Raw genomic sequence first — 13,704 nt, forward strand, 5'->3', positions numbered from 1 at the left:
TATAATTGTACAACTGTGATTTCCCTCATAGTTCTTTTTACCTTATGTAGGAAAGAAGTAGGTTTTTGAAAACTGCGACACAACAAAGACTAATGGAACTAATGTTCATAATGTTATTACCCAGTATTTACTCTGATATTACCTTCAAAATTTCACATACTCCATAACATCATTGCCAATTTTAGCCTGGTTACCAGTAGGAAAATGTACATTTCATTTGCTAGATATCTAAAAACAATTATCTACATGTTATTATCATTCGATCAGAATGAACAAGTCCAAATGTCATTAGAGTCTTGTAGAAATTGCCTATTTTTTCCTGTAGAAACTGAACTGTATACCTCAATATTACCCATTCCAACTTATCATCATCTGTCATATGACATCATATCAAGCAACAGAACATAGTTATCCTTGAAGGGGTATAAAATTAAACTTGGGAATTACTTTTTCAGGGAAAATCCACTCTCAAATTTTAATTAATGGCAAGTGCCAACTAGAAGGTTAGATGTGGATAAATATTTAATTTTGAAAAAGGGATAAATTTTGTAAAATGTATTCAGTTTTCCCAGAATAAATCTATTGGATTTCTCTTACCAAACTGTAAGTTTATTTCCAATATCTATTTAGAAGTAGCAGCTTTTTCCTAATTTCCCTTTCTATATTTTCATTGTTAGTGTATAAGAAAACAACTGATGTCTTATTGCTGTTGCTGGGATTTCTAGTATTATGTTGAACAACAGTGGCGAGAGTGGACATCCTTGTCGTGCTCCTGATCTCAAAGGGAAGGCTGTCAGCTTTACCCCATTGAGGATGATATTCACTCTGGGTTTTTCATGGATAGATTTTATGAAGTTGAGGAATGTTCCCTCTATCCCTATCCTTTGAAGCATTTTAATCAGGAACGGATACTGTATCTTGCGAAATGATTTTTCTGCATCAGTTGAGAGGACCGTGTGGTTCTTCTCTCTTCTCTTATTGATTTGTTCTATCACATTGATTGATTTGCGAATGTTGAATCACCCTTGTATCCCATGGTAAATCCCACCTGGTCATGGTGGATAATCTTTTTAATGTACTGTTGGATCCTATTAGCTAAGATCTTGTTGAGAATCTTGGCATCCATATTCATCAGGAATATTGGTCTGAAATTCCCCTTTTTGGTGGAGTCTTTGTCTGATTTTGGAGTCAGGGTAATGCTGTCTTCATAGAAAGAGTCTGGAAGTTTTCCTTCTGTTTCTATTTTTTGAAACAGCTTCAGGAGAATAGGTATTATTTCTTCTTTGAATGTTTGGTAGAATTCTCCAGGGAACCTGTCAGGTCCTTGACTCTTGTTTTTTAGGAGGTTTTTGATCTTGAATTTTTTATCTTGATTTGATCTTGATTTTTAGGAGGTTTTGATTGATCACCTCAATATTTTTACCAGATATTGGTCTATTCAAGTTGTCAGTTTCTTCCCAATTCAGTTTTGGAAGTTAATAGGTTTCCAGGAATGTCTCCATTTTGTCTAGGTTGTTTAACTTATTGGCATATAACTGTTGATAATAATTTCTGATGATTGTTTTTATTTCCTTGGTGTTAGTCGTGATCTCTCCCTTTTTATCCATAATTTTATTAATTTGGGTCCTCTCTCTCTTTTTTTTTTGGATTAGTTTGGCCAATGGTTTATCGATCTTATTGATTCTTCAAAAAAACCAGCTTCTAGTTTGTTGATGCATTCTACTCCATCTCTATCTCATTGATCTCTGATTTAATCTTGATTATTTCTCTTATTGTGTGTGGGGTTGGCCTAATTTATTGTTGATTCTCCAGTTCTTTAAGGTGCAAAGAGAACTGGTGTGTTCTGGATTTCTCAGTTTTCTTGAGGGAGGATTGGATGGCTATGTACTTCTCCCTTAGGACCGCCTTTGCCATATCCCAAAGGTTTTGGACCAAAGTGTCTTCATTCTCATTGGTTTTCATGAATTGTATAAGTCCTTCTTAGATTTCCTGGCTGATCCAAACCTTCTTAAGCAGGGTGGTCTTTAGCTTCCAAGTGTTTGAATTCCTTCCAAACTTTTTCTTGTGGTTGAGTTCCAGTTTCAAAGCATTGTGGTCTGAGAACATGCAGGAAATAATCTCAGTCTTTTGGTATCAGTTGAGCCCTGGTTTGTGACCCAGTATGTGATCTAGTCTGGAGAAAGTTCTATGTGTGATAGAGAAGAATGAGTATTCAGTTGTTTTAGGGTGGAATGTTCTGTATGTATCTATGATGTCCATTGGTCTAATGTGTCCCATTCAATGCTCTTGTTTCTTTATTAATTTTCTGCTTGGATGATCTGTCTGTTACTGAGAGTTGTGTGTTAAGATCCCCTACTATGAATGTATTCATATCAATATGTCTCTTTATCTTGATTAACTGTTGTCTTATGTAGTTGGCTGCTCCTGTATTGGGGGCATATTTACAATTGTTAGATCTTGTTGGTGGATAGACCCTTTAAGAATGATGTAGTGTCCTTCCTTGTCTTTGACTACAGTCTTTAGTTTAAAATCTAATTTATCTGATATGAGAATCACTACCCCAGCTTTCTTTTGATGCTCATTGGCATGAAAGATGTTTCTCCATCCTTTCACTTTCAGTCTGGATGTATCCTGAGGTTCCAAATGGGTATCTTGTAGACAGCATATGGATAGGTCCTGTCATTTTCTCCAATCTGCAACCCTGTGCTGTTTTATGGGAGTGTTTAGGCCATTCATGTTGAAAGTGATTATTGAAAGATACGTTTTTATTGATATCATCTTGCCTGTGAAGTCCTTGTTTCTATAGATTGTCTCTGTATATTTCTGTTCTATGTCACTCTTGGGTTCTTTCTTCTTTTATAGAACCCTCCTTAATATATCTTGTAGTGGCAGCTTGGTGGTCACCTACTTTTCTAAACCTTGCCAGTCTTGGAAGCACTTTATCTCTCCATCCACTTTGAATGTCAACCTTGCTGGATAAAGTATTCTTGGCTGCATGTTCTTCCCATTTAGTGTCCTGAATATGTCTTGCCAGCCCTTTCTGGCTTGCCAGGTTTCTGTGGACAGGTCTGATGTTATTCTGATGGACCTTCCTCTGTATGTAAGGAATCTCTTCTCCCTAGCTGCTCTGAAAAGCTCTTGTCTAAAATTATGATTCGTCAGTCTCACAATCAATGCCTTGAGGTCTTTCCAAATTCATTGATCTTGGGAGGTGTTCTTTCTACCTCTAGGACATGAACGCTGTTTACATTCCCCAGACTGCGAAAATTTTCATCCCCAATTTGTTCAACTATATCTTCTAGTCTTCTCTTTTTCTCCACCCCCTCAGGGATCCCAATATTTCTGATGCTGGAACGTCATGGCATCATTTATTTCCCTAATTCTGTTTTCATGGCTTCTAAGCTGTTTCTTTCACGCCTCTTCCTGATCCTTTTTCTCTATCAGTTTGTCCTCTAGATCACTAATTCTATCTTCTACCTTGATTACCCTAGATGTTAGAGTATTTAGATTAGATTGGATCTCATTGATAGCATTTTTCAACCCTATAGTCAAACAATCTTTGACAAAGCAGGAAAAAACACACAGTGGAAAAGAGACAGTCTCTTCAATAAATGGTGCTAGGAAAATTGGACAGCTATGTATAGAAGAATGAAACTTAACCATTCTCTTACACCATACACAAAGATAAACTCGAAATGGATAAAGACCTCAATGTGAGGTAGGAATTTATCAAAATCCTAGAGAAGAACGTAGGCACTAACCTCTTTGACAACAGCCACAGCTACTTGTTCTAAGATATGTCTCCAAAGAGAAAGGAAACAAAAGCAAAATTGAACGTTTGGGACATCATCAAGATAAAAAGCTTCTGCACAGCAAAGGAAACAGTCAACAAAACAAAGAGGCAACCCACGGAATGGGAGAAGATAATTGCAAATGCCACTACAGACAAGGGGCTGATATCCAAGATCTATAAAGAACTCCTCAAACTCAACACATGCAAAACAGATAATCACATCAAAAAATAGGTAGAAGACATGAACAAACACTTCTCCAAAGAAGACATACAAATGGCTAACAGACACATTAAAAAATGTTCATCATCATTAGCCATCAGGGAGATTCAAATCAAAACCACACTGAGATACCACCTTACACCAGTAAAACGGCCAAAATCAACAAGACAGTAAACAAGTGTTGGAAAGGATGTGGAGAAAGGGGAACCCTCTTATACTGTTGGTGGGAATGCAAGTTGGTGCAGCCACTTTAGAAAACAGTGTGGACATTCCTTAAGAAATTAAAAATAGAGCTTTCCTATGACTCTGCAATTGCACTACTGGGTATTTATCCCCAAAATACAGATGTAGTGAAAAGAAGGGCCATCTGTACCCCAATGTTTATAGCAGCAATGGCCACAGTTGCCTAACTGTGGAAAGAGCCAAGATGCTCTTCAACAGACAAATGGATAAAGAAGATATGGTCCATATATACAATGGAGAATTATGCCTCCATCAGAAAGGATGAATACCCAACTTTCGTATCAACATGGACAGAACTGGAAGAGATCGTGCTAAGTGAAATAAGTCAAGCAGAGAGAGTCAATTATCATATGGTTTCACTTACTTGTGGAGCATAAGGAATAACATGGAAGACACTGGAGATGGAGAGGAGAAGTAAGTTGGGGGAAATCGGAGGGGGAGACAAACCATGAGAGACTATGGACTCTGAGAAACAGACTGAGGGTTTGGGAGGGGAGGTGGGAGGGGGGGTTTGGTGAGCCTGGTGGTGGATATTATGGAGGGCACGTATTGCATGGAGCACTGAGTGTCATGGATAAACAATGAATTTTGGAACACTGAAAAAAAAAAAAAGTAGCAGCTTTTCCCCTCTCTCTCACTGACTTTTCTCTACTAGCTTTGTCCTTCTGGGTCTGGAGAAGCAACTTTGAATTTTGGGAATGAACATGTGCCTGGTATGTGTGCCAATGACATAGCAAAAATGAACTGAAAAAGATGCATTGACAAGCATTGTTTCATTTAGTGATGAGCAAATCTTATGGATATAAATGATTAAGGAGCATGACATGGATAGTATTGTAGGTTTTGTCTTTTCTAAGAAAAATTAAACTTTGGATTTTTCAAGAAAGTTTGACATTAGTTGCAAATAGAACTTTAAATGTTTCCAAGAAACACTGCCTGCAATTATGTTTACCAATGCAGCTGAGGCATGAAATTAGAAGATATCTTTAAGTTTGTGGAGAGAATCAGACTTCTCTTAACTCTTTTGGCTCTGATTTTTCCCCTTTCAAAATTAGTCTACTGATAAGATTAGAAGAAAGGGAGATTTATTATACCCACTGTTGGCTTTTAATAATGTGAGCTGGCATTAGAAAGAAATAATTTTTTAAGAAATGAAGGCTCAGTTATTGTGGATTGTGGAACTATACCTGTGGGAAACATCATGTGAAATTATGATCTTTTTCCATTAGGTTTTACCTTTAGAGAAACCTTATGGGTGTAAAAATTTGATAGAGGCTTCTGATCCCAGTGCTATTGCATAAAAGTCAAGATACAAACTAATGCTGGCAAAGCTGGTAACGATTAAATAGTTCGTATACACACACACACACACACCATGAGGCCTGCAACCCCAGGGAAGCAGATCAGGCAAACAAACTGTAAAAACCATGCTACATAAGGAAAAATTTCAGTGGGTAAGATATGGATTGTTATTGGATTGACATGGGTTAGATTTCTAGCTCTGACACTATTGTTTATGTGGTCTTGAGAATTTATCTTGCAAACTTCTGTTTCTTCATCTACTTTCAGTAACTGGATGAAATAATTAACTGTCTGTTATGATTATTAGTTGAATTTGGGGTTTTCAATTTTGTACCACAGGCAATTGAAAAAAAAAAATCCTACTTCTTTATAGATCATTCATTCTTGGTTTTATTTTTAGTATTGTGTTATAATAGTTTTGTGGCTATTAATGGACTTCATTTACAACATTTCTAAAGGGAAGAAGAACTCTGATGTTTTCCTTTAAGGATGAATTAAATCCCTACTGAATTACTTAACAAATCTAATTATTCATAATTTTGAATTGTCAGTTTTGTGGAGAGTGAACGTTCTTCAATTCTAAGATGATTCATGCTATCTTATTTTTGGACGAATAAAACATTTTCAGGAAAATGTTTCTGAAACAATACACAGAACTTTATGTTCTTATAAGGCAGAAGTTGTACTGTGGTGCTGCTAGTATGGCATGAACCCACAGAAGCAGAACTGGCTGTGCTAGATCACAGGCCTTTGGGCTCTCGGAGCTCGTGGAAGTGGCCATCATGAACGGAGGCATTGACTTCGGTAACTTTTAGGATTTGAGTAAGTGTACCATAGTTGGTGGTAACTCACCACTTGCAGCTAAACAAGCAGCAGTAATAGTTACCACAGTTACTATGACATTAGCTATAATGTAATGAAAAAACATTACATTATGTGGTTTTCTTTCTTGAGAGATTCTTTTACCTCTCTCCCTCACACCCCTACCTCCTTCTCTCTCTCTCTCTTTCCCTGTCATTTATCAATCATCTAATGTCTAACCAACTATTTACTCAGTGCACAATGGAGCAGACTCAAGACAGAAACTGGTATTGTTATATATATTTTAATATGACTCCTTTTCCTTCCCTTTTTATAACATTGCCCAAACATAGTCATACTTTGTGGAAACTGAAACACTGAATATGTATTTTTCTTCCAGGAAAATGTGGGAAACAATATTAGAATTATACCCAGAATTATACTTTATAAAAAATGTTCTACCAATATAGTGATCCTTGCATATCACAAAATTAAGCCTTTATTCAAAAGAAGGGTGTAGATTTATTATCAGATACTTTATATTTATTTAAATAGTTTTGGCTACTCAACATTCCTCAAACCTTGTAGCTACTGAAATCTTTGTCTACTTACTGGATGGAGCTTTCGATGCGGGTAATAGTGAGGAAAGCAGCAAGATTTGCTGTGTAAGATGAGATGACAATCAGTGCAAATAGCCACCAAGCCCCCATCATCATTCGAGTAGCCAGAGTTGTGTATGGGACCTCTCCACCTGTGGAAAGAAGCAAATAGAATAAAATAACATCAACATGTATTTATTGAGAATCTGAGGTCTTACACTGTCAATGCCAAATTAGCTTTTAAGTAGTGAAAAATCTTTTGACCTAACAACATTGGCATGGATTTCTGTATTTTGGTTATATTTATTACTTCATATTTAATTCCCTTTTATGATACTATGTAAGACCCAGCCAAAAAGAAGCATGATAAATAATTAGTAAAACTTATTTCAATGATACTTCTTCTACCTTCTTGTTCAGCCCTAGAATTAATTACCCTCTTATTATAACCACAGATAGCTACTTTATTTTCAATGCTTCATTATTCAGTGGTTAGGTGCTATCAATACTATTATGTCTATATTTAATACAACTTTTCAGATTTCTACTTCAATAAATAATATTGAAAATAATTTTTGGTTAATTTCTCTAGGATCATAGATATTATATATATATGTGTATGTATATATATATATTATATAACATAATATATATATAATTACTTTTTATTGATATCATATCTTCATTAACTATTCATCTACTGATGGATATTTGGCTTGTTTCTATATCTTGGCTATTGTAAATAATGATGCAATCAACATAGGGGTACATATACATTTTTAAAATTAATTTTTAAAAATTCCAGTATAGTTAACATAGAGTATTATATTAGCTTCAGACATATAATGCAGTGATTCAGCAGTTCTATACATTACTCAGTGCATATCATGATAAGTTTACTATTAATTGTCTTTACCTATTTTACTCAATTTCCCACACACCACCCCTCTGGTAACAATCAGTTTGTTCTGTATAGTTAAGAGTTTGTTTCTTGTTTTATCTATCTCATTTTTTTTCTTTTGGTTGTTTGTTTTGTTTTTTAAATTCTACATATGAGTGAAATCATATGGTATCTGTTTTCTCTGAGTAACATTTCACTTACATTATACCGTCTAGCTCCATCCATGTTGTTGTAAATGGCAAGACTTCATTCTTTTTTATGGCTGAGTAATATTTCATTATATATATACATATGTGTGTGTGTATATATATATATGTAAAATTTGTGTGTATGCCACATCTTTATACATTCATCATCATCATAATGGACAGTTGGGTTGCTCCCATAATTTGGCTATTGTAAATACTGCTACAACAAACATTGTGGTGCATGCATCCCTTTGAATTAGTGTTTTAGTATTTTGCAATTACTGGATCTGAATTAGTGTTTTCATTTTCTTTGGGTAAATACCCAGTAGTAGAATTACTGGATCATATGATATTTCTATTTTTAATTTTTGGAGGAACCTCTATATTGTTTTCCAGAGCAGCTATACCAGTTTACATTTCCACTAACACTTCACAAAAGTTCTCTTTCTCCACATCCTTACCAACATGTTATTATCTTTTTGATACTGGCCATTCTGACTGGTATGAGATATCTCAGTGTGGTTTTGATTTAAATTCCCTGATGATCAGTGATGTTGAGCATATTTTCACGTGTCTTTTAGCCATCTCTATATCTCCTTTTGAAAAAGGTCTATTCAGGTCCTATGTCCATTTTTTTAATTGGCTTATTTGTTTTTTTGGTGTTGAGTTGTATAAAGTTACATAAAGTTTTTACACTGCTTAGAGTTGTTATCACAAACATGAAAGAATATTTGTTGAATTTCATTTATCCATGGCATAAAATCTTCAACTTGGGTAATTCAAATATTCTTATGGAATCCCCCCAAATTATATCTGCACTTAGAAATCAAGTGTTAAAAGTAATAGGACTGTTGACTTCCAATTCTGGTAATTCAAAACAATAACTGACAGCAACTAGACAAATTATACATCTCATGCATTTCAGAACTAAAGAAACATTAAAAAATTAGAAAACCAAGGTCCTAGAGAAGAAGATAACCCAGAAATATGACCTGGTATCTAGAACTGCTTTTCCTTGAGATATAAATGCTACTTTAACAAAAAGAAGCTAAGAGACTGAGAAGGTAAACAGTGCTTTTGAAAGCTTTCAGAACTTTAATAATTAGAGCTTGGGTCTTGCCATATGGAGGTAGGTGGGACAGAAAAAACCAGAAAATACTCATTTACTTGGAAACCAATACTACAATTGTATGAATCCATGGGTCAAAGAAAAATCACAAGAGAAAAATATTTTAAAGTTGACAATAATAAAAATATTGCATACCAAAATTCCTTAAATTTTAAGAGCTAATGAGATGCAGCTGAATTTGTGTTTTGAAGAAATGAAGTGGCATGTTCAAAATATTGAAAGAAAATAACTGCCAACCCAAAATTATATATACAATGAAGTTTTCCTTCAGAAATGGGGGAATAAAGACTTCCAGAAACAAGGGCTGAAGAAATTTATTACCAATAGACCTGCTTTACAAGAAATGCTAAAGAGAGCTTTCCTAGTGGAAGTGAAAGTACACAAATTCTCAATATAAAACCTTAAAAGTATATTGTAAGGGGCACCTGGGTGGTTCAGTTGGTTAAGCAGCTGCCTTCAGCTCAGGTCATGATCTCAAAGTCCTGGGATCCAGCTCCATATAGGGCTTTCTGTTTGGGGAGAGCCTGCTTTTCCCTTACCCTCTGCCTGCTGCTCTGCCCACTTGTGCTCTCTTTATCTCTCTGTCCAACACCCCCCACCAAAAAAACCCCTCCAAAAAAGCTTAAAAAAATATTGTAAATCTCACATGTAATGGTAAATTTATAGTCATAGTTAAATTTTGCAATGTGATACCAGTGGTATATAATTCAATTAAAACTCTAAAAGTCAAAAAAACTAACATAGTAAAAATAATCTATAATAATTTACAATAATAATAAAAAACTAAAATAGTCTATCATTATTTACACAATACTGAAAAATGTAGTTGTAACCGAAAAAACCTAAAGTATGAAGGGGAAGGGAGGTAAAAGTATAAAGTTTATAAATTCTATTGAAGTTGTTATCAGTTTAAAATAGTGTGTCATAAGCTTAAAAGACCTCCTGGTAACCACAAAGAAAAATCATGTAATAATTATACAAAAGAACATGATAAAGAAGTGAAAGCATAGTGATACCAAAATACATCAAAACATATAAAAAGATTGCAGGATAAGAAATATGGACAAACAGATCTATAAAACATTCAGCAAACACTGAGAAAAATGGAAATAGTAAGTTATTACCTATTAAAAATTTATTTAAATGTGAACAGATTAAGTTTTCCAAGTAAAAGACATAGAATAGATGAATGGACAAAAAAAATCAAGATCCAGAAATATGCAGTCTAAAAGAGGCTTATGTTAGTATTAAAGACACATATAATGAGACTGAAAAAAAAAAGAATATTTCAAGCAACATTGATAACAATAACAAAATTCAGACAAAAAAGACTTCAAACTAAAAATGATAAAAAGAAACAAAAAGGTCATTATGTAATGATAGGGGGGGTCAACACATCAAGAAAATAAAACAAATACAAATATTTATGTGCCCAGCACTTAAACATTTAAATCTGTAAAGCAGAAACTGAGTTAAAAAGAAATAAAAATTAATACGGTTGTAGGTAGAGACTTCAATATCTCTCTCTTAACAATGGATAGATCATTAAGACAGAGAATCAATAAGGAAACAGTGAACTTGAAAAACACTGTAGACTAAATAGACCTAACAGAAATAAAGTGAACATTTTATCCAAACAGCAGCTACACATCTTTTCCAGTGCACAAAAAAGATTTTCTACAATAGAGCATATATTAGAACACAAAACCAGTCTTAGAAAATTTAGGAAGATTAAAATTATACCAAATATCGTCTATGACCACAATGGCATGAAACTAGAAATCAAAACAAGAAGAAACCTGGGAATTCATGAACACACGGAAATTAAGCAATACTGTCTTCAACAACCAATGAATTAAAGAACATATAAAAGAAGAAATAAAAAAGGTTTCTTGACACAAATGAAAGTGGAAATACAGTATACCAGAGCTTGTGGAATACAACAAAAGCAATTCTTAGAGGCAAGTTAATATCCATAAACACCTCCATGAAGAGGCAAGAGGGACCCAAATAAACAACCTAGCTCTATGTCATAAGGAACTAGGAAAAGAAGAAACTGAGCCCCAAATTAGTAGAAGAAAAGAATAAATATTAGAGCCAAAATAAATTAAATGTGGAAAAGCAAAACAATTGAAAAGACTAACCAAACTAAAAGTCGACTCTTTGAAGAGACAAACTGAATTGACAAACCCTTAAATAGAATAAACAAGGGAAAAAAAGAAAGAACCCAAATTAGTATAATTAAAAATAAAAAGGAGACATTACAACTGATACCAGAGAAATTCACAGTATCATAAGAGGCTACTATGAACAACTATTCACCAACAAACTAGACAATCTAGAAGAAATGGAAAAATGCTTAGAAATGTATATAATTTTCCAGGACTGAATCAGAAGAAATAGAAAGCCTGAATACACCATTCACTAATAAGGAGATTGAGTCAATAATAAAATATCTTCCAACAAAGTTAGAGCCCAGGGCCAGATTGGTTCACTGGTGAATTTTACCATACATTTAAAGAATTAACACCAATCTTAAAACTCTTCCAAAAAATAGAAGAGGAGGGAATCCTCTCAAACTTATTTTAGGAGGCCAGCATTATCTTGCACCAAAAACAAGAAAGGATGCTACTGGAAAGGAAAACCATAGGCCAATATCCCTGATGAATACAGATGCAAAAATCCTCAGTAAAATTGTAGTAAACTAAATACAGCAGCACATTAAAAAGAATCATTCACCAAGAAAAGTGGAATTTATCCCCGGACGGTAAGGATGGTTCAACACATGCAAATCAATGAAAGTGATACAAAACATTAATGGAATGAAAGAAAATAATCATGTAATTATCTGAATAGATGCAGAAATGCATTTGATAAAATTCAACATCTGTTCATGGTAAAAATTCAACACATTAGGCACAGAAAGTACATATCTCAATATAATAAAGGGCATATATGACAAGCCTATAGCTAACAACCTACTGAATGGTAAAAGGTTGAAATTGGGAACAAAATAAAAGGTGACCACTCTCATTATTTCCAGTCAACATAATATTAGAAGTCCTAACCAAAGCAATCAGGCCAGGTAAAGAAATAAAAGCTTTCAAAGTTGGAAAGGAAGAAGAAAAATTTCTCTATTTGCAGATGACACAATTTATATAGAAAATCCTGAATATTCAACCCAAAACTATTAGATCTAATCAATAACTTCAGTAAAGTTGCAGGACACAAAATTAAAATATGAAAATCAGTAGCATTTCTATACATTAACAACAAATTTCCTAAAAAATAAGGAAAGCAACTTCATTTACAATATTCTCAACAAGAGTAAAATACTGAAGAATAAATTTAACTAAAAAGATGAAAGATCTGTACTCTGAAAACTAAAAGACATTGATGAAAGAAACCAAAGAAGACACAAAGAAATGGAAAGGTATCCTATGTTCATGGATTAGAATTAAGACCGTTAAAATGTCAATAATATGAAAACCCCTCTATAGAGTCAATGCAATTCCTAGCAAGATTCCAATGGTATTTTTTATAAACATATATTTTTATCCCCAGGGGTACAGGTCTGTGAATCACCAGGTTTACACACTTCACAGCACTCACCAAAGCACATACCCTGCCCAATGGTATTTTTTAAAGAAGTAGAAAAAAATGCATTTAAAATTGATATGGAACCACAAAAGACCCCAAATAGCCAAAGCAATCTTGAGAAAGAAGAACAAAGCAGGAGGCATCATACTTTCTGATTTCAAGCTGTACTATAAAGCCATAGTCATTCAAACAGTATGGTACTGTTTTGGCATAAAAACCGACATATAGAACAATGAACAGAACTGAGAGACCAGAAATAAACCTATGTACGTACAATCAACTACTTTTTAAAAAAGATTTTATTTATTTGACACACAGAGAGAGATCACAAGTAGGCAGGTGGGGAGGGGGTGGGGGGAGTGGGAAGCATGCTCCCTGCTCAGCAGAGAGCCCAATACAGGGTTCAATCCTAGGACCCTGAGATAATGACATAAGCCAAAGGCAGAATCTTAACCCACTGAGCCCTCCAGGTGCCCCACAATCAATTAATATCTGAAAAGGTATCAAAAACACTCAGTGGAAAAAAAAATTCTTTTCAATAAGTGGTGCTAGAATAATTGGATATTCACATGTAAAAGAATGAAATGACTATATCTTAACACCACTCATAAAAATTCACTATGAATGGGTTAAAGACTTAAATGTAATATGTAAAACCATGAAACTCCTAGAAGAAAACTTAGAAATAAAGTTCCTTGACATGGGTCTTGCTAATTTTTAGATATGACACCTAAAGCACAAGCAACAAAGTCAAAAGTAAACAAGTGGGACTACATCAAACTTAAAAGCTTCTACACAGCAAAATCAACTATGAATAAAGTGAAACATACAAAATGGAAAAAAAATTGCAAACCAAACATCTGATAAGGGTTCTTATAAAAATATATAAAGATCTCATATAACTTGATAGCAAAAAATAAAAATAACC

General features: G+C 34.1%; 1 protein-coding gene across 2 annotated transcripts in view; it reads right to left on the bottom strand.

Annotated features, from left to right (window-relative positions):
* The window catches only part of GRID2 (glutamate ionotropic receptor delta type subunit 2), a 1,533,206-nt gene that overhangs the window by 271,543 nt on the left and 1,247,959 nt on the right, over positions 1-13,704 (bottom strand). For both annotated transcript variants that reach the window (XM_059172726.1, XM_059172716.1), the window contains exon 12: positions 6,972-7,110. In XM_059172726.1, the coding sequence (XP_059028709.1) occupies positions 6,972-7,110 (139 nt within the window). The remainder of the gene's footprint in view (positions 1-6,971; positions 7,111-13,704) is intronic.

Source organism: Mustela lutreola, chromosome 1 (assembly GCF_030435805.1).
Source record: "Mustela lutreola isolate mMusLut2 chromosome 1, mMusLut2.pri, whole genome shotgun sequence".
In the NCBI taxonomy this organism is placed as follows: Eukaryota; Metazoa; Chordata; class Mammalia; order Carnivora; family Mustelidae; genus Mustela; species Mustela lutreola.